General features: G+C 39.4%; 1 protein-coding gene across 1 annotated transcript in view; it reads right to left on the minus strand.

Moving 5' to 3' along the window:
• kiz (kizuna centrosomal protein) overlaps positions 1-20651 on the minus strand; it is a 223407-nt gene that overhangs the window by 93097 nt on the left and 109659 nt on the right. The window contains exons 5-6 of the mRNA XM_073051369.1: positions 15087-15753; positions 3438-3813 (exon numbers count right to left, since the gene is read on the minus strand). Coding sequence (XP_072907470.1) covers positions 3438-3813; positions 15087-15753 — 1043 coding nt within the window. The remainder of the gene's footprint in view (positions 1-3437; positions 3814-15086; positions 15754-20651) is intronic.

The raw sequence follows: 20651 nt of genomic DNA on the forward strand, positions 1-20651 counted from the left end.
AGTAGAGAGATTGAAAATTTGGTTGAGTGGTACCACAGCAATGTCTCACTTGTCGCCAACAAAATCACATAGCTAATTATTGACTGCAGGAGGAAGAAGCCTTAGATCCATAAGGAAGTCCTCATTAAAAAAAAGTGGACATGGAGAATGGCAGTAGCTTTAAATTTCTTGGCATTAACATATTGGAGGATAACCACTAAGTGTTATCAAAGTAAGGCACAACATCACCTCCAGATTCTTAAAAGTTTGTGTAGATTCAGCATGTAACCAAAAACTTTGACAAATTTCTTTAGATGCATACTTAGGAGGGTATCCTAACTGTTTACATCACAGCCTGGTATAGAAACACTAATGCCAATGAATGGAAAAAGCTACAGAAAGTGGTGGATAGAGCCCACTTCATCAAAGGCCAAGTACCACTGAGTACAGTTACATGGAGTGCTGCCACAAGAAGACAGTATCCATCAGCAAAGACCCACACTAGCTAGACCATGCCTTTTTCTTACTGTCACCATTGGGCAGGAGGCATGGAAACCTTAGGCCCCATACTATCTGGTTCAGAAACCATTATTACCCTACAACCATCAGTTTCCTGAACCAGCACTGATAACTTTAATCAGCACTACTCTGAACTGATTCTACGACTCATTTTCAAGGGCTCTTCACAGCTCATGCTCCCAGTTTTATTTTTATTTGTAGCTTATCTTCTTTTGCACATTAGTTGTTTGTCACTCTTTGTCTGCTTATGTAAAGTTTTTCATAAAATTCTATTGTGTTTGTATTCCCTGTATGCCTGCAAGAAAATGTATCTCAACGTAGTACATGGTAACATATACATACTTAAATAATAAATTTACTTTGAATTCTGCCTGTGTGCAACCATATGAAATAGTAGAAGATGGAATTCCCAGTGTTAACGCCCTAGTTGGTACCCTTTATTTAAGAAATACAGAGTAGACAATTTGCCCACTGGCTTCATCACCATTTCAGTAGAACCCTTATGACCAAATCAAGCAGACTGAATCTGTTCCATATTAAATAAACCATAATGTTCTTCTTAAATTAAGAACAAAATACTTCACAACTGTGCATATGACATTTTCATAATTTTAATAATAACAGTAAATTATTGGCTCATCTTCTGACAGCATCTACATGACATCAGCAGCATAATGGAATACCCACTGCCTGCCAGATGAAGACATCTCCAACAAATTCAAGAAGTTTAATGTCATTCCTCCTTGGTTGCTATACCATCTCCTACATTCATTTCCACCACCACAGTGTATAGCTCCTGCAGTGTGTATTATTTACAAAATGCACTGTATTTCTTTGTCAAGGCTACTTCAACACCAGCTCCCAAACTTTTTACCCCTGAAATCAAGGAGAGTAGTTTATGCGAATACCGCTACCTGGAGTTTACCCACCAAACCTGCTGACTTGGAAGATTCTCCATTGTAACTGAGTCTAATTCCCATCTCAAATAGTACTGTGGAGTACTTTCATCATTGGCTCTAGGTAGTTACAACTAGAAATGTCTCAAGGCTATTAGAGATAGTAAAAAGCACTGGCTTTGCTGATGATTTCTACACAATGAGTGATTGATAGATAAAGCAACCCCTTCATCACTCACTTTCTATTGAGAACCGCATGTCAATTTCAAACAAATTACACTACCATTTGTGCGAGTAATCACCTCCATGATTCAGTGGATAAGTGCTCCATCTGGGGTCTTACCAAGCCATTAGTTTTGTTCTGTGAGCTAGTTGAGTGAACAGGTACATACAGTATAAACTGAGGAGTAAGGTAGAGAATGCAGAATAATAAAAATAGTCAGGATTTATACATTTGATAGCTATCCAATAACAAGTATGTGTGAATATCAATGGAATGTGCAAATTTGAGTTACTTCATCTTTCCATCGTATTCAAATAATCAAATTTAAGAAAAATTTATTAATTGAAAAGGAAATTACTCTGCATGCTAATTTCCCCATGGCATGACGCCATTCTCCCCATTGCCAACACGGTTTGTGGTTTAGACTCTACATTTCGTATTATATGTATTTCTAGTTATTCCTTTTTATTATTGCTATTTTGTATGATTTTGATCAAGGCGGACTGGCTCTGCAGCCTGCAGGCAACAAACAACACAGCAGTAAAATGAACTGAACTAAACTCAACCTTCCTAGACTGCTTCAATGACTCTGTGGTTTTTGCTTTTTATTTTGCTGTTCGTGAGATTTGCTCCTTTTTAGCACATTGGATGTTTGATGTTTTCTTTGCACAGTTTCCATGATGTTCCTTTGTTTCAGGGCTGTCTGTGGGAAGATGAATCTCAGGGTTGTATACTGCATACATACTTTGATAATAAATACACTTTGAAACAGTGATCATGTGAGAGAATAGTTAATAATAATGTGTCAATTAAATATGCCATTTAGTTATTACTAGTCAGTAACGAGTGTCGACAGGTAAATGGGTCATGTCTTTTACTTTTGATCTGCTACCAATTTTGACGGCCTTGATGGATAAGAATTATACCCGTCAACAGATGCTTTATTAAAAATGGATATAAATGGGGACATTACAAAAAATAGTAGCATTACATTTTTTGAAATGATGGGAAATGATAGTTAACAAGTATATAACCTGTAGATAAAATAACTGGGTAGTGCAGAGTGATGTGGCAATATCTTCCTAAACTGAAGAACAAACTTACCATCTAATGAGGTGCTAGTCAAGTTACAGTGCCAGCTCAAACATTATATGAAAATAAATTTGAATTCCATAAATATATTTTATGCTATCAATACCAACTAGTATTGTTGCATCTCTTAGGTTGCCAATTTAGAATTGAAATGCTTTCTATTTTCTATTTATCATGCAGAATGAAAACAAATAATTGGTGGAAGTTTACCCTACCCATCCACAGCAATATTTGGAAAACTTGCACTGGGGTTCCAATAAGAAAGTTAGTTCTTCCACGGTTGTACTTGTTTGAAACCTTGGCTGACAATTTCATCTGAATGCCATATATAACAGCTTTGACTGCAATGGCAAATTAAATTGACACTTTGCTTCATTCCCAGAATTGATTGGGTCATTGGTATACTCTTTGTACACCAGCTAACCTAGAATACATTTTTTTAAAACCACCTTGCCCAAGTAAGGCCTTTCATTTATGCGCTGCTCTGATGCAGGCAGCACAAAGAAAGCGGAGGGGAGGAGTTAACGTTGCAGTAGTCTTAACCAAAGAAGAACCAGTGGAGAACAACTGCATTAATTGATGTACCACGTCTCCTTCTTTGAATAACTATATTGTTAAAAACATCTTGAATTGAACTCATTTTATTAAATGTAGATTTTTTAAAAAAATATATGTATAGATAAAATTTGTATTATTTTGTATACTGTATCTGACAGGACAATACTTACTCATCATTCAGAGACTGTGCTGCGGACCCACATAGTTCTCCGTGAAGATAAGCATTTGCAGAACTGCCACAGTCTGATACTGATGGCTGAGTTAAGGAAAGCACACTGTGTTGCTTTATTGAAACTGAAGTGCTTTCATCTTTGGTAAAAGGTGCCTCATTGGTCTTTTCCAGATCATCACTTACAGCTGTTTTAGGATATTGAATGAAGTTATAAGTGTCATCGAGATATTCCTTCAGCTGCAATTCTTCACTGCTACCAGAACTACTGATGTCACTTTCAGAATTGTATACTTCATCTGCAAGCCTCTGCACATCTTGGCTTGGTCTCTGTGCTTTTGTTGCATCCTTATTCAGATCCTGGGTCAATGTTGATTCTATAAAAAAAACAAAAAGATTGCTGTTTGGCAAATGATAATGTATGAATGCTCACTGCATTTAAACTTTCCTAATGTCTGAGTCTTCCAAGACCTTGCTTTGCATTTTGAAGGTGAAAACGCTGCCTCCCCAACTGAGGTAATTATCACAATTAAATCTTTCAAAGAGTGTGAGTGCCCACCCCTCCTTTCTATGCTCTTCTATATCGGCTTTCCTTTCAGATGTATAGTCCTTCTCCTCCATGCTGTCTCTTGGCTCACTTTCTCTTTGTGCCCCCATTAGCCCTGCTCTTTTCTTTTCTCCTCTGCTCTACAAAAATCCTATTTCCACCCTCCCTCCCTCCCTCCTTCCTTCTACAATCACTAATTTGCTGAATGCTCAATGAGTACCTTGGAACTAACTTTAAATTCTTTGCATTCCCTATATAAGTCCAAAGCAATGCCAACAGACCAAGCAGCATGTAAGGAAAAGAGTACACAGTCAATGTTTCAGGCCAAGACCCTTCCTCAGGACTCAGTATCCAGCTTGTACTTCCAATTGGTGAAGCTATTACTTATAGATGACAAAAAAAACCTGAGAAACATGTCATTAGGAATCATCTCTTCCTATAACCTGATTAGAGAAAATTTATTTTGTCCTGTAATATATCTTGGTTGCTATCTAATTTGTAATCAACATGAGAAGGTGAACCTCAATCCTGAATAGCTACTTTTCTGTTTAGAATTTCTTGTATGGAACCTTATCAAACTCCTCTGCAAGTTCAGACAGCCAACATCCAAACTGTTATAAATAATATCCCATGTAAGAAAAGCTCATGCCATGAATTTTAAATAAACTTGACTTAACTGATGCTTGCTGGATTGGCATTGAGGAAACTGTAAATAGATTTGGAAGAATGTAGTGCGAAAAATCAGACTGGGCTTTGTTCAGCTATGTGTACAGCAAGACACGATAAAAGCAAACAGATTAAGATCTGTGAGCAGACAATTATAGTCAATTGTAATGTCTGCCATTGTCAAATGGCAGCCTGCCTGGCATTCAAGGTTGAGATTTTAGGTGTTAATGCTGGACACATACTTCTGCCAATGACTTTAAGTTGAAGTGAAGCCCGGAAATGAGACAAGAGGGAAAATTAACAAGAAAATTTTATACTGAATTTTAGGTAGCCCAATTCATTACTGAAGGGTTAATGCACCACATAGAATTTTCATCCAGACTGGTCCATCTCCAATATTTTGTATTTTAACTATAGAGTTAAAATTCATTCAGCTGACCAGATTCCATGGTGTTACACTGCCCCTTCAGCTTGCATATGAAAAATCAAGATTGTTCATGTTCACTGCATTCAGGATAGTGAGGACCGTTGGACCTGAATAGTTAATACAAAAAAAAAGGAAGTACAGGCTGTTTTTCTATTTCATACTCTCCTGCAGAGGAAGGGTCGAGGATAGTAAGAAGTTGATAAATGTTAAAGGGAGTGGAGAAAAGAGACAGAGAGAGAAGGGTGAAGAGAGGGAAACAAAGTGAAATAGGGAATAAAGAGGAAGAAGGGAGACGAGACAAGTAGGCAAATGTAATGGAGAAACAGAATAGATGTTAATGGGAAAATGAATGGGGTTTAAAGGAGCAAGGCTGGTTTGTTTATTCAAAAATCTATCAAATTTGCCAGAGGAACTCAGTGGGTCAGGCAGTCTCTGCAGAGGAAAATGGACAGTCAATAGCTTGAGCCTACACCATGTGGAAGGGTCCAGCAAAATATATATATATATACAACACACACACACACACACACACACACACACACACACACACACACACACACACACACACACACACACACACACACACACACACACACACACACACACACACACACACACACACACACACACACACGTTTTTTGCTCCAAATTACAGAATCTGCAGTCTGTTGTGTCTGTCTCTATTTAAAGAATGAGCAAAGTGAAAAGAGATGACACCAGCAAGAAATGGCAAAAATACCATGTTTCTCTGAAGGAAATGCTTATGCTTCAACAGAAGACCAAGAGCGACATTTACCCCAAAGTGTATTGCAACACAACTGCATTAGGAAGCCTGGGTATTATGGTGGGTAGCAGTTAGCATAATGCTTTGTAGTGCCAGCAACCGAGGTTCAATTCCTGCTGCTGCCTGTAAGGAGCTTGTACATTGTCCTTGTAACCATGGCGTCTCCTCTAGGTATTCCTGTTCCCTCCCACGTTCCAAAGACGTATTGGTTTGTAAGTTGTGGGTAAACAATGTTGGTGCTGAAGCATGGCCACACTTGTGGGTTGTCCCCAGAACATTCAGACTGTGTTGGTTGTTGACACAAATGATGCATTTCACTATATGCTTCAATGCACATGTGACAAATAAATCTAATCTTTGAAAAGGCAAGATGTCTGGGATTCAATAATAGTCTTATTTCAGTTGTTTTAAAATGATATTTCCCTTACAATTAACAGGGCACAGAGAATAGGTTCATACTGAGTGTTTATTTGTATGGTACATAATTTTCTTTCACATTTTCCTGCAGCGCCACCTCCTGTAAAAGGAAAGTAATTGCTTACATCCAGGGTGAGTGCATGGATTGTTCAGTTCGCTCCATGTTAAATACTGATAATTTTAATTGGCTACTAATGTATCACTTGTGAACTGGTACAGCAAAAGATGGTGGCCCAGATCTGAAATGGAAATTTGTTACTTGCAGTAATAGCATAACTTGACCGACAGGTCTCTGCAGTTTGACTGCAAAAATGAATTTTCAGCAATTCATTGCTTCAGATTGTGACTCTTAACAAAAAAAATTATATCAATAAGATAGTTTTACTTTATTTTTCAATTTGCCAGTTTGCAAATATCTTTACATTTTTTACATTTGCAAAGATATTTAATTCATGTTCGTAGCTATGTCACCAAAATATTTACAATTCAGATTCACTTATTATTCACAAGTATATTGAAACACACAGTGAAATGTATCATTTGCATTAACAACAATTCATAGTGAGGCTTTGTTAGTAATTAATTGCAAGCTGTTTAATAGTGACTGATGAGACAACTTGCAACCTGAGCTTAGCTTCTGATCTCTATCAATGAACAATTTATACTCTTGACATCCCCTAATTTCTACATGCTAATTCTTGATAATGACGTAACTCTCCATCATCAAAACACCTGTTGACCTAACACTGCCGCTGTTGCCTGATACCCAGACTGAGATGAGGCAGTTTTCTAAATTAAATGCAGGAATACCAAATTCATTGGCTTCAAGTTCAAGTTTATTATCATTTAACTGTACATATGTATACAGTTAAATGAAACAATGTTCCTCTGGGACCTAGGTGCAAAACACAGTATGCATATCACACACAGCACATAAGAGATTAACACATTAGTATTAACAGATTTTTTCAAATTCTGTAGATGTACACATTGATATAAAGTGTATATATGACATATAGTTAAATATACAACAGTATAATGCTACAGGAACTGTCATAAATAGTGTATACTGGGTGTAGCAGGGTGTTCATAAATCTCACAGCCTAGGGGAAGAAGCTGTTACCCACCCTAACAGTCCTTGTTCTTGTACTGCAGTACCTTCTGCCTGATGGTAGGAGGTCAAAGAGATTGTGGGACAGATGGGAGGGGCCCTTGACAATGCTGAGGACTGTGTGAATGCAGCACTTCTGGTACACATCTTGAATGAGGGACAAGGGAGGGAAAGATACCCAAATGATTCTCTCAATAGTCCTCACAATCCATTGCAGGATTTTGTAGTCAGATGTCTGGCAATTCCCGCACCAGATGGTGATACATCTAGTCAGGACACTCCCAATGGTGTTCTGGTAGAATGTGGTTAGAATGGGGGTGGGGAGCCTCGGTCACCTCAATCTACTCAGGAAGTTGGTAGTGTTGCTGTGCTTTCTTGACCAAAGAGGTAGTGTTGAAGGACCAGGTGAGATCTTCCGCAATGTACACTCAAAGACACTTGGTGCTCCTGAATCTCTCGACGGAGGAGCCATTGATGTGCAGTAGGGAGTGGTCAGCCTGTGCCTTCTTGAAGTTGACAATCATCTCTTTAGTACTGTCCAGATTAAGTCTCAAGTTCAAACACGAGGAAATCTGCAGATGCTGGAAATTCAAACAACAACCCACACAAAATGCTGGTGAAACACAGCAGGCCAGGCAGCATCTATAAGGAGAAGCACTGTCGACGTTTCAGGCCGAGACCCTTCGTCAGGACTAACCGAAGGGAAAGATAGTATGAGATTTGAAAGTAGTGGGGGGAGGGGGAAATGCGAAATGACAGGAGAAAACCGGAGGGGGTGGGATGAAGCTAAGAGCTGGAAAGGTGATTGGCAAAAGTGATACAGAGCTGGAGAAGGGAAAGGATCATGGGACGGGAGGCCTCGGGAGAAAGAAAAAAGGGGGGGGGAGCATCAGAGGGAGATGGAGAACAGGCAAACAACTAAGTATGCCAGGGATGGGGTAAGAAGGGGAGGAGGGGCATTAACGGAAGTTAGAGAAGTCAATGTTCATGCCATCAGGTTGGAGGCTACCCAGCCGGTATATAAGGTGTTGTTTCTCCAACCTGAGTTTGGATTCATTTTGACAGTAGAGGAGGCCATGGATAGACATATCAGAATGGGAATGGGACATGGAATTAAAATGTGTGGCCACTGGGAGATCCTGCTTTCTTTGGCGGACCGAGCGTAGGTGTTCAGTGAAACGGTCTCCCAGTCTGCGTCAGGTCTCACCAATATATAAAAGGCCACACTGGGAGCACCGGACGCAGTATACCACACCAGCCGACTCATAGGTGAAGTGTCGCCTCACTTGGAAGGACTGTCTGGGGCCCTGAATGGTGGTGAGAGAGGAAGTGTAAGGGCAGGTGTAGCATTTGTTCCGCTTACAAGGATAAGTGCCAGGAGGGAGATCGGTGGGAAGGGATGGGGGGGATGAGTGGACAAGGGAGTCGTGGAGGGAGCGATCCCTGCGGAAAGCAGAAAAAGGAGGAGAGGGTAAGATATGCTTGGTAGTGGGATCCCGTTGGAGGTGGCGGAAGTTACGGAGAATTATATGTTGGACCTGGAGGCTGGTGGGGTGGTAGGTGAGGACAAGGGGAACCCTATCCCGAGCGGGGTGGCGGGCGGATGGGGTGAGGGCAGATGTGCGGGAAATGGGAGAGATGCATTTGAGAGCAGAGTTGATGGTGGAAGAAGGGAAGCCCCTTTGTTTAAAAAAGTAAGACATCTCCTTCGTCCTGGAATGAAAAGCCTCATCCTGAGAGCAGTCTCAAGTTGTTGTGTTTGCACCAGTCCCAGTCCACAAGCCACTCTACCTCCTCTCTCTAAGCCAACTCATCATTGTTGTGGATGAGGTGTCATCAGCAAATTTAATGATGCGATTACAGCTGGATCTAGTATTACAGTCACGCATCAAGAGTGTGAACAACAGCAGGATCAGCATGCAGCCCTGGGATCCCTAGTGCTCAGCATAATGAAGCTGGAGATGTTCCTGCCATCACGAACTGTCTGAGGTCTCCCCATTAACAACTCCAAGACCCAGTTAAAGAGGAATGTGCTGAGATAGTTTATCCACCAGCTTCTGACAACTGATTGTATTAAAGCTGAACTGAAGTCAATGAACAACATTCTGACAGAGGAGATGCTATTCTCTAGATGGGACAGGACTGAGTAGATGGCAGAGGCTATTTCATCTGGGTGGACCTATTTGGGTGATATGCAAACTAGTAGGGGGTCCAATGAGAGCAGGATTTAATACAGTTCATGACCAGCTGCTCAAAGCGCTTCATTATTATTGAGGTCTATGCTACTGGATGGTAGTCATTAAGGCAGGCTATTGACAACCTCTTGGGCACTGGAATGATGATGGCAGGCATGGTGGATCATTTCAGAGAGATGTTGAAGATATTCGTGGGAATATCTGCTAGCTGGGCTGCACAATCTCTCAGCACCTGAGCAGGTATGTTGGCTGGCTGCCCAGCTTTGTGGGGGTTGACCTTGATTATAGTTGCCATCACATCAGTTGTGGCCAACCAGAGTGACCACTCCTCAGGAGGTAGGGAGGCATTCCGCATCGGCACATCATTCAGTGCAGCAATCTCTGCGTAGAAGACATTCAATCTATTAGCACGAGGGGTGTCACTGTCACTGACGTAGTCTTATAGACCATTCTCTCGTCTCTCAGGATTAACTCCACCTCAAAATGAACTAGATTACAAACAGTCTGGGTGCCTTGTTATTCTATGAATTAACCTTCTAAACATGTCTTCTTTGACCAAACAAATACCTTGTTCCATCTTTACAACACTGCATGTGTGTACCTGCTCTCAGTCCACCTGGCATAGAAGCATGCTTTTGCTACTTTCAAATTTGTGCAAATCTTTTCATTTCCTATTCTTCATGACCTCCATCCAAACTATATATGCTTGATTATCTGGACTAGCATTTAATCAACAAATTCATCTATTTCAAAATTCTTATGCATGGATTTCACTGCAGTGTAGTCAGGACAATCGAAAGGCACAATTTATTTGAATCATTGAAACGGTCATTTGGAACTTACTGAATAAATTATTCTCTAATTCATATTGCTCTCCAAACTTATTCTATACAGTATTACTTGTATTTGTAGTTACTTAATACTATATTTCCATAAGATATAGGAGCAGAATTAGGCCATTTGGCCCATTGAGTCTGCTCCGCCATTTCATCATGGCTGATCCACTTTTCCTTCAAGCCTGAACTAATCAAGAATCTATCAACCTCTGCCTTAAAGACTTGGCCTCCATTGCTGCCTGTGGTAATGAATTCCACAGATTCACCACACTCAGGAAGGTGAACCCTCGTAACGTGACAGGCCCTGATGGAGTACCTGGTAAGGCTCTGAAAACTTGTGCCAACCACCTGACGGGTGTATTCAAGAAAATTTTCAACCTCTCTTTGCTATGGTCAAAAGTTCCCACCTGCTTCAAAAGGACAACATTTATACCAGTGCCCAAGAAGAGTAGTGTGAGTTGTCTTAATGACTATCATCAATAGCACTCACACCTATTGTGATGAAATGCTTTGAGAGATTATTCATGGCTAGAATCAACTCCTGCCTCAGGAAGGACCTGGACCCACTGCAATTTGCCTATCACCACAACAGGTCTACAGCAGATGCTATCTCAATGGATCTTCACATGGCCTTAGATCATCTGGACAATACAAACATCTATGTCAGGATACTGTTCACTGACTATGCTCAGCGTTTAACACTATTATTCCAATGGTACTGATCGATAAGCTACAGATCCTGGGGTCTCTATACCTCTCTCTGCAATTGGATCCTCAACTTCCTAACCGGAATACCACAATCTGTATGGATAGGCATTAATAACTCCTCCTCACTGACGATCAACACTGACGCATCGCAAAGATGCGTGCTTAGTCCACTGCTCCACTCTCTCTAGACCCATGACTATGTGACTAAGCATAGCTCACATGCCATCTATATGTAACACCCTGGGAATGATTTCACTGTTAATGTGATGGCTTTTCTGTAGAAGCAGTGCTTGGTCATGGTTAAAGATAATGGCTGCTTTGGAATGTGAGCCATCCAATGAAAGGGGTGTGTTTTTTGTGTTGTGTGCCGGACACTGGTGTGAACTGGGTCTTTTGCTCAACAGGAGATGAAGGGCAAAGACGCTGGAGAGAAGAGTTTGTAGGACTCAACCAGTAGAGGGGCCATGATTTGACGAAGTCCGGGGGGAGTCAAAGTCAGTGAAGGGAAAACTGTGAGCTCCAATTTGAGCACATTAGACTGCTTCATTAAAATGGGCCCTTTTCTTTTTTTGTTTTTTCTTTACTAACCCTTTAGTCAAAATAAGAATTATAAAGCTAAATCGTTTAATTGTCTGCTGTGTACTGTCTGTTATTTTGTAGTACTGATTTGTAACAGGGTAATAAATCACGCAGCATCCACACAAACAAGGGGTTTCAAGTGGGCTTGCACTTCCATCTCACAAGATTGGCTGGGATGGAGATGGAACCAGAGCATTTCATATAAATTTGCTGATGATAGAACCATTGCTCGCAATCTCTCAGATGGAGATGAGAAGGCGTACAGGAGCGAGATATACCAGTGAGTCGAGTGGTATCACAGCTACAGCTTTGCACTCGACATCAGTTAGACCAAAGAGCTGGCTGTGGACATCAGAGAGGGGAGGACTAGTGATCACAAATCAATCCTCATAGAGGGATCTGAAGTGGAAAGAGTAAGCAGTTTCAAGTTCCTGGGTGTCATTAACTCTGAGGATCTAACTTGGTCCCAACATATCGATGCAGCTATAACGAAGGCAAAACAGTGGCTCTATTTCATTAGGAGTTTGAGGAGATTTGGTTTGTCACATAAGACACTTGAAAACTTCTACTGATGTACTATGGAGAGCATTCTGACAGGCCGCATCACTGTCTGGTATAGGGGTGCGGGGGCCACTGCACAGGATTGAAAGAAGCAAAAGAAAGTTGTAAAACTCCATCTTGGGTACCAGCCTCCATAGTATTCAAGACATCCTCAAGGAATGGTGTCTAAGAGAGGCAGCGTCCATCACTAAGGACCACCAACACCCAGGATATGCCCTCTTCGCATTGTTATCATCAAGAAGGAGGTACATAAGTCTGAAGGCACGCACTCAGTGATTCAGGAACAGCTTCTTCCCCTCAGCAATCCAATTCCTAAATGGACATTGAACCCATGAACACTACCTAACTTTTGTTATTTCTGTTTTTGCACCATTTTTAATTTAACTATTTAATATTAACTATATATATATATATATATATATATATATAGATACTTACTAATATATACTAATATTTAACTATATATATATATACTTACTGTAATTGATATACTTATTTTTTTCCCAATGTTATCATGTATTGCATTGCACTGCTGCCACTAAGTTAAGAAATTTCATGACATATGACGGAGATATTAAACCTGATCCTGATTCCAACAATAGTCCGAGTGAGGCCTCACCAGTGCTTTATAAAGTCTCAACATTACTTCCTTGCTTTTATTCTCTATTCCTCTTGAAATGAATGCTAACATTGCATTTGCCTTCCTCAACATAGGCACAACTTGCAAATTAACCTTTTGGGAATCCTGCACAAGGACACCCAAGTCCCTTTGTGCCTCAGTTTTTTTGTATTTTCTCTCCATTTACAAAATAGTCAACCCTTTCATTTCTTCTACCAAAGTGCATGACCATACACTTCTCAATACTGTATTCCATCTGCCATTTCTTTGCCGATTCTCCTAATCTCTCTACTTCCTCAAAACTACCTGCCCCTCCACCTATCTTTGTATCATCTGCAAACTTTGCAACAAAGCCATCAATTCCATGATCCAAATCATTGACTTATAACATAAAAAGAATCGGCCCCAACACAGACCACTATGGAACACCACTAGTCACTGGCAGCCAACCAGAAAAGGCTCCCTTTATTCCCACTCTTTACCTCCAACCAATCAGCCACAGCTTTATCCATGCGAGAATCTTTCCTGTAATAATTGTAGCTTGTTAAGTAGCCTCATGTGTAGCACCTCGTCAAAGGCCTTCTAAAACTCCAAATACACAACATCAACGATTTTCCTTTGTCTATCGATCTTCAAAGATTTCCTACAGATTTGTTAGTCAAGCTTTTTCCTTGAGGAAACTATGTTGACTGTGGCCTATTTTATCATGTGCCTCCAAGTACCCTGAGACCTCATCCTTAATAATTTACTCCAACATCTTCCCAACCACAAAGATCAAACTAACGGGTCTATAGTTTCCTTTCTTCTGCCTCGCTACCTTCTTGAAGCATGGAGTGGCCTTTGCAATTTTCTAATCCTCTGGAACCATTCCAGAATCTAGTGATTCTTGGAAGGTCATTACTAATGCCTCCACAATCTCTTCAGCAACTTCTGTCAGAACCCTGGGTTTACACTATCTTTCAGTTTTTCAAGAAGCTTCTCTCTAGTATTGGTAACTTTACACCCTTCATGATCCCTGACAGCTGGAACATCCACAATACTGTTAGTGTCTTTCACAGTGAAGACTGATGCAAAATACTTACTCAGTTCATCCACCATTTCCTTGTCTCCCATTTCCAAAAGGATTTGAATTGTAATCTTATAAATTTTATCAAGTAACATATTTTTGATACATCATAACTCTTCACAAAAGCTTATAAAATTATGAAAGACATAAATATACAGTGGGTATCTTTTTTCCATGGTCAAAATTACTTGTACTAGAGAACGTGCATTTAAGGTAAAATGGGGCAGGCTGAAAAGAGATTTGCAGGCATTTTTATGTAGAGTAGTGGGTGCCTGGAATGTATTGCCAGAGGTGATGGTGGAGGCAGAAATGATAGACACAATGAAAAAACTCTTGGATAAGCATCTCAATATGCAGAGGATAAAGGGATATGGGCCATGTATAGGCAGAAAGGATTACATATCATAGGCTGAAAGGCCTGTTTCTGAGCTGTACTGTTGTAAAGCCTAGATAAAGTGAAAGTGGAGAAGATGTTTCCTATAATGAAGAAGTATAGGACCAGAGGGCACAGCCGAAGAACAGAGGGACATCCATTTAGTACAGAGACGAGGAGGAATTTCTTCAGCTAGTGGGCCGTGAATCTGTGGAATTCAATGCCACAGGCGGCTGTGGAGGCAAAGTCATTGGAGATGTTTAAAGCAGAGGTTGATAGGTTCCTGATTAGTCAGGGCGTCAAAGGTTATCATGAAACAGCGGGAGAATAGGGTTGAGAGGGACAATAAATCAACCATGATGCAATGGCAGAACAGACACAATGGGCTGAATGGTCTAATTCTGCCCCTCTCTTATGTTCTGTGTAAAAGCTCCCAGCACCTTACAAATGAACCATCCACCACAATTTACAATAAAAGCATGTAAATATTGAATTAAAATTTATACCAAAATATTCTTCTTTACAAAAGCAGATCCTTTAAGGACCATACCAAGTTAAAAAGATACATTTGGCTCACAGTAATGAAAAGGTGAATGGCAAATCTTGTCTTGGGACAGAAGTTCTGCCAATAAAATGTAAAACCATCATTTCTACATTAAAATTAGAGACAGCATCATTCTTATTAATTTAAACAACCTTTTCTTCAGTGGTATTTTAAATGAACTACCATGTACTTAAATGAGCATAAAGAAAATACTGACCAAAGAAAGCATTACTTAATTGAAAAATGCTGTTTCCCTTCAGGGTCATGTCAGAACTGCCAGCGAGTTGGACTGGATCCATGGACAATCTCTGAAACTGCTCAGGGGTCTGTACACATGCAGCAGGATTGTTAGGAATTTTATCTTCAACTGTCAGGTGATTCTTAACATCATTCTGCACTGTGCCTTCTTTTATTTCTTTCTTAATGGGCTCTAACTGAGCCACAGATAAAGCTAATTCTGAACTGCCAACTGAACCTTTTGCTATAATATTCTTATTAATTTCTGTCCCTTCATTGTTACATCTTGCCGGTTTAGAAGAGATGATGGGAATGAGTGGCATTACTTCATTGCCTGGAAGCCCTGTCTTCCCGTCAATTATGTCAGAAACAGTTTGGAAGTCTTGCCTTCCTGTGCTTGATGTGAGTAACTTCAAGTTGTCCATCACTGAATTACTCTGCTTTGCTGTCACCGGTGCCACCTGTCTGTTCGGCTGAGGAGATAAAAAGCTCTCCATGGGCTGGTAATGGTTTTGTTGTGGACTTGAACATGTTCTATCTGTGGTCTCTGAAGTTTGCTGGCCCATGAAGTGAGTGGCAGTGTGATATAATCCCACTGACAGGTTTTTGCTGACAGTTGTGCTGGTTTGACCTGATGAATTTCTTTTCTGGCAACAGAAAAAAACAAATATTACCTTGTAAATAATATAGTTTTGTTTCATTTAATTGAGGAAAATATTCAGTAAGTAACTAATATAAAATTCTTCACAAAGAAACATTTTGTCATAGATATCTCAATTCAATGCAATTAATTCATTGTTCAATTTTAATTTTTTTTGCAGCACAATAAACAGATTTTTCAGTAGGGTTCTAAAATAGTCTCAAACTACATTTGTACAGACGCATGTTTGCTTTCCACCAAACATGTTCCAACTTAGAATGGCAAGTTCCTTGCAATTAAATATGTAGACGATAGATGTCTCCATTTGTGCAATAAATTTTACATTCAATGCTTCATTCCTGTCAGCGTCATTTATATAGAAGTAATATAAAATACAATAGAAATTAAATTTTAATACATACTACTTAAATTTTAATATCTATTTCCATCGGTGAAAGAAATTTCTCTTTTATGAGCTATGTACTATTTTCATGCAAATATTTTGATTAAAATAGGAATTTGTGGGAAATATCTATAATTAAATAAACTTTTAAATAATTTATTATTTACTCAGCCTAAATCTCTACCTTTTTAATACTCAGGTAGGCACATTTGCATCTTTGCATTCATGCCAGTACTTTTTGATATCAATAAACAAATAAAAATATGTTTACAAGCACTCAGAACATGTCAGGAATTGTCTGAGAAATATGACTTTTCAAAAGGATCATTAAAAAGTCTATTCATATCCAGCACATAAATTATAGAAATAAAACTTAGACCTTCAGTGACAAGATATTACACTGTACTATTTTCAGAGCATTAATTGAAACAGTTTATATAATGACTAGAAATGGGAAAATTAGCTGTACTTCACATAACACAATATATTATGCAAATAAAAATATTCTTATATTAAATCTAATTATGAAATTATCTGTAACCCCATCAAGTGGTATGATTAGACACAACAGAGAGTAGTGGAATACAGAAAAGTACACCATTAAGTGACACCAGACTCGGCTGATGCAATTTAACCCGATTTTTCCATTTTCGTTTACATCATTATTTAACTTAGCCATGATATATTAAAACTGATGCTGAAACCCCCATGGCATTGCTCTGTCAGTCAGAGGATGCTATGTTTTGTTTGGATAGCACAATGCCAACATTAACAGTCTCATTTTAGTTACAGCAGATCCAGAGATGTCCCAGGAGATACTCCAGATCCAATTACGCAGGGTTACTCTCAATTCTATTTTTACTTTCCATTTTCAACCCCTACTTTCTTTCTTTCCACTTTCACTCATTCAAAATTAGGTGCTGTGGTTTCAAGTAGAAGAATCTTATTTTTTTTATTTTTGTCTTTTCCCTGATCCTTAACCTCTGTTGTTTCCCCATTCCCTATACCACAATGCCATAAGATGACAGATAAGACCATTCAGCCCATTCAGCCTTCTCCATCATTCTATCATGTTGATTTATTTTCCCTCTTAACCCCATTTTCCTGCCTTTTCCCTGTAACTTTTGACACGCTTACTAATCAAACCTTGCTTTAAATATACCCAATGACTTGACCTCCATAGCTAAGTGGTAATGAATATCTATGAAGAACTTCAGGACTACAGAAAATACAGCATTTTATGGCAATTTGCCAAATCTCTAAAGTATTTATTCAAACCTGTGAAAAAAACTCTTCATTATACCTTTTTATGCATTTTTCTATAAAGGGTGCCACATAATCCTAGAGTTCACCTGAGAAGCATATTTAAAGTTTAGATGAGACAAATAAAATAGGATAGGAAATGCTCTGAAATACAGCATTACATAACCAGTGAGAAATGATATTGGCCCCGAGGAATAGGAAGAAGAATCCACATGGATAAAGAAAACAGTTAACAACAGACAAAAGACACCGGTTTATAGTGGTTTAGTAGCAAATTATTGTTGAATGAATTAAAAGTAAGAAAAAAGGTAATAATGCTAATATAAAAATCATGGGGGACATTATTGTTCATATGGACTTAGTGTATCAGGTTGGCAAATGAAGTTCAAGAAGAAGTTAATCAAATTCATTGGGATAACTTTCTGGAACAACATCCCATGCAACCAACAATGAAATTTTGTAGACTGTATATTTTGTAATGTGAAAGGGTGAACTAACAATCTCTTCCCCTAGAGAAAAGTGATCAAAATACAGATAAATGTTGCCAAAAGACAGACATCTCAGTCAGAATTTTGTTTCTTCAACTTAAATAAAACCAATTAGAGAGCTCTAAGGAGAGGCTGAGTGAGCTAGGGCATTTCTCTCTGGAGCGAAGGCAGATGAGAAGTGATTAGTATTAGTGTACCTTAAATGATAAGAGGTACAGATAGAGTGGATAGCAAGAGACCTTCCCAGGCTGTAAATGGTTAACATGATGGGGCATAATTTTAAGGTGATTAGAGGAAACTATGGGGGGGGGGGGGGAATATGAGAGATAAGTTTTCTAACACAGAAAGTGGTGGGTGCACAGAATGCTCTGCAAGGAATGGTCGAAGTGGCATATGCATTAGGGGTATTTCAGAAACTCTTAGACGGTCAATGGATGATAGAAAAATAAAGGACTATGTAGGAGGAAAGGGTAAGATAGATTTTAGAGTAGGTTAAAAGGTCAACATAGCATAATGGGCTGAAGGGCCTGTACTGAGCTGTAGTGTTCTAAGAAAGATACGTTGGCCAGGGTTATTAAGATAATAAAAAGAACTTAAAGCAATACAATCAGGACACTGAGAAAAGTTTTGGAGGCAAAAGGTATGATCAGAGCAAAAGAAGTCCCATAAGAAGTGTGGGACAGCTTCAAGAGACAGCAACTAGCTCATTATTCCAGTTTCTTCTCTCCTCGTAAGCTTATATAACTATCTTTAAGCCTTCAGAGAGAGTTCCAAAATAGACGGAATTTTGGAAGATCATCAGTAAAGTATTTCTGTAGCCATCTTTTTAAGTATCCAAAGTGTTGGCCATCAGATCCAGGAGACTGATAAAGCGAGACATGATAGACTGAGACTAAATTAGCTAGAATTACATTAGAAAAGATTGTATGTACCTCTGTATTTATAAAAGAGCAGTATCAAAATTAATAATGGGCCCCACAGTGACAAATTATAATATCACCAAGACCAAGGAGATGGTGGTGGACTTTAGGAGATCTAGGCCTCATATGGAGCCAGTGATCATTAATGGAGAATGTGTGGAGCAGGTTAAGACGTACAAGTATCTGGGAGTACAGTTAGACGAAAAGCTAGACTGGACTGCCAACACAGATGCCTTGTGCAGGAAGGCACAGAGTCGACTGTACTTCCTTAGAAGGTTGGCATCATTCAATGTCTGTAGTGAGATGCTGAAGATGTTCTATAGGTCAGTTGTGGAGAGCGCCCTCTTCTTTGTGGTGGCGTGTTGGGGAGGAAGCATTAAGAAGAGGGACGCCTCACGTCTTAATAAGCTGGTAAGGAAGGTGGGCTCTGTCGTGGGCAAAGTACTGGAGAGTTTAACATCGGTAGCTGAGCGAAGGGCGCTGAGTAGGCTACGGTCAATTATGGATAACTCTGAACATCCTCTACATAGCACCATCCAGAGACAGAGAAGCAGTTTCAGCGACAGGTTACTATCGATGCAATGCTCCTCAGACAGGATGAAGTGGTCAATACTCCCCAATGCCATTAGGCTTTACAATTCTACCGCCAGGACTTAAGAACTTTTTAAAAGCTATTATTAATGCTTTTTGAGATAGTGATTTAGATGCATATCATATTTTTTTTTACTGAGTTAAGTATTGTATGTAATTAGTTTTGCTACAACAAGTGTATGGGACATTGGAAAAAAGTTGAATTTCCCCATGGGGATGAATAAAGTATCTATCTATCTATCTAGAGAGAAAAAAACTTGCTGAAAATCATTAAACAAACATTTTCTATCAACCTTCATTGCAGAAAATGCCATCCATGTTGTGGGGAGTGTTCAGGAAACAAAGGTTTATGACAATGAAGATCTAAATAGAAGTTCCTGGAGAAATTAATATAGCTAAAACCATTGGGATCTGATGGTCTACTCTCTCTGGTTACAAAATGTATTGATTATCAATTCAAAATTCCCTAGATTTTGGAACAGTCCCTGTATATTTAAAGGTAACATGGTCATTTAAGAATATAGGGAGAGAAGATCATCAGGACAAGATTAGGCCACTTGGCCCATTGAGTCTGCGCTGCGATTCAATCATGTCTAATTTACTTTCCTTCTTTAACTACAGTCTCCTGCCTTCTCTCCATCACATTTGACACTCTTACTAATCAAGAATGTATCAAGTTCCACTTTAAATATTCCCAATTACTTGGTCTCCACAGCCATCTGTGACAGTGAATTTCACAGTGACGTCCTTCTATCCAGAGGCGGTGTCCTCTGGTCCTAAACTCTCCAACTATTGAAACATGCTCTGCAAATCCACTCTCTCTAGGCCTTTCAATATTTGGTATGTTTCAATGAGATCCACCCTCTAGACTCTAGCGAGTACAGACCCAGAGCCATCAAACACTCCTCATACATTAACTCTTTCATTCCTGAGATCATTCTTGTAAATCTCCTCTGGACACTCTCCAATGCCAGCACATCCTTTCTTAGATATGGGGCCCAAAACTACTCTCAATACTCCAAATGCACTCTGACCCATACCTTATAAAGCCTCTTATATCCTTGCTTTTATATTCTAGTCTCTGTGAAATGAATACTAACATTGCATTTGCCTTCCTTACTACCAGCTCAACCAGTAAATTAACCTTCAGGGAATCTTGCACTAGAACTTCCAAGTCCATTTGTGGCTCCCATATATGAATTCACTCTCTTTTAGAAAACAGTCTGTGCCTTTATTCCTC

The sequence above is a fragment of the Hemitrygon akajei genome, chromosome 7 (assembly GCF_048418815.1).
Source record: "Hemitrygon akajei chromosome 7, sHemAka1.3, whole genome shotgun sequence".
Classification (NCBI taxonomy): Eukaryota; Metazoa; Chordata; class Chondrichthyes; order Myliobatiformes; family Dasyatidae; genus Hemitrygon; species Hemitrygon akajei.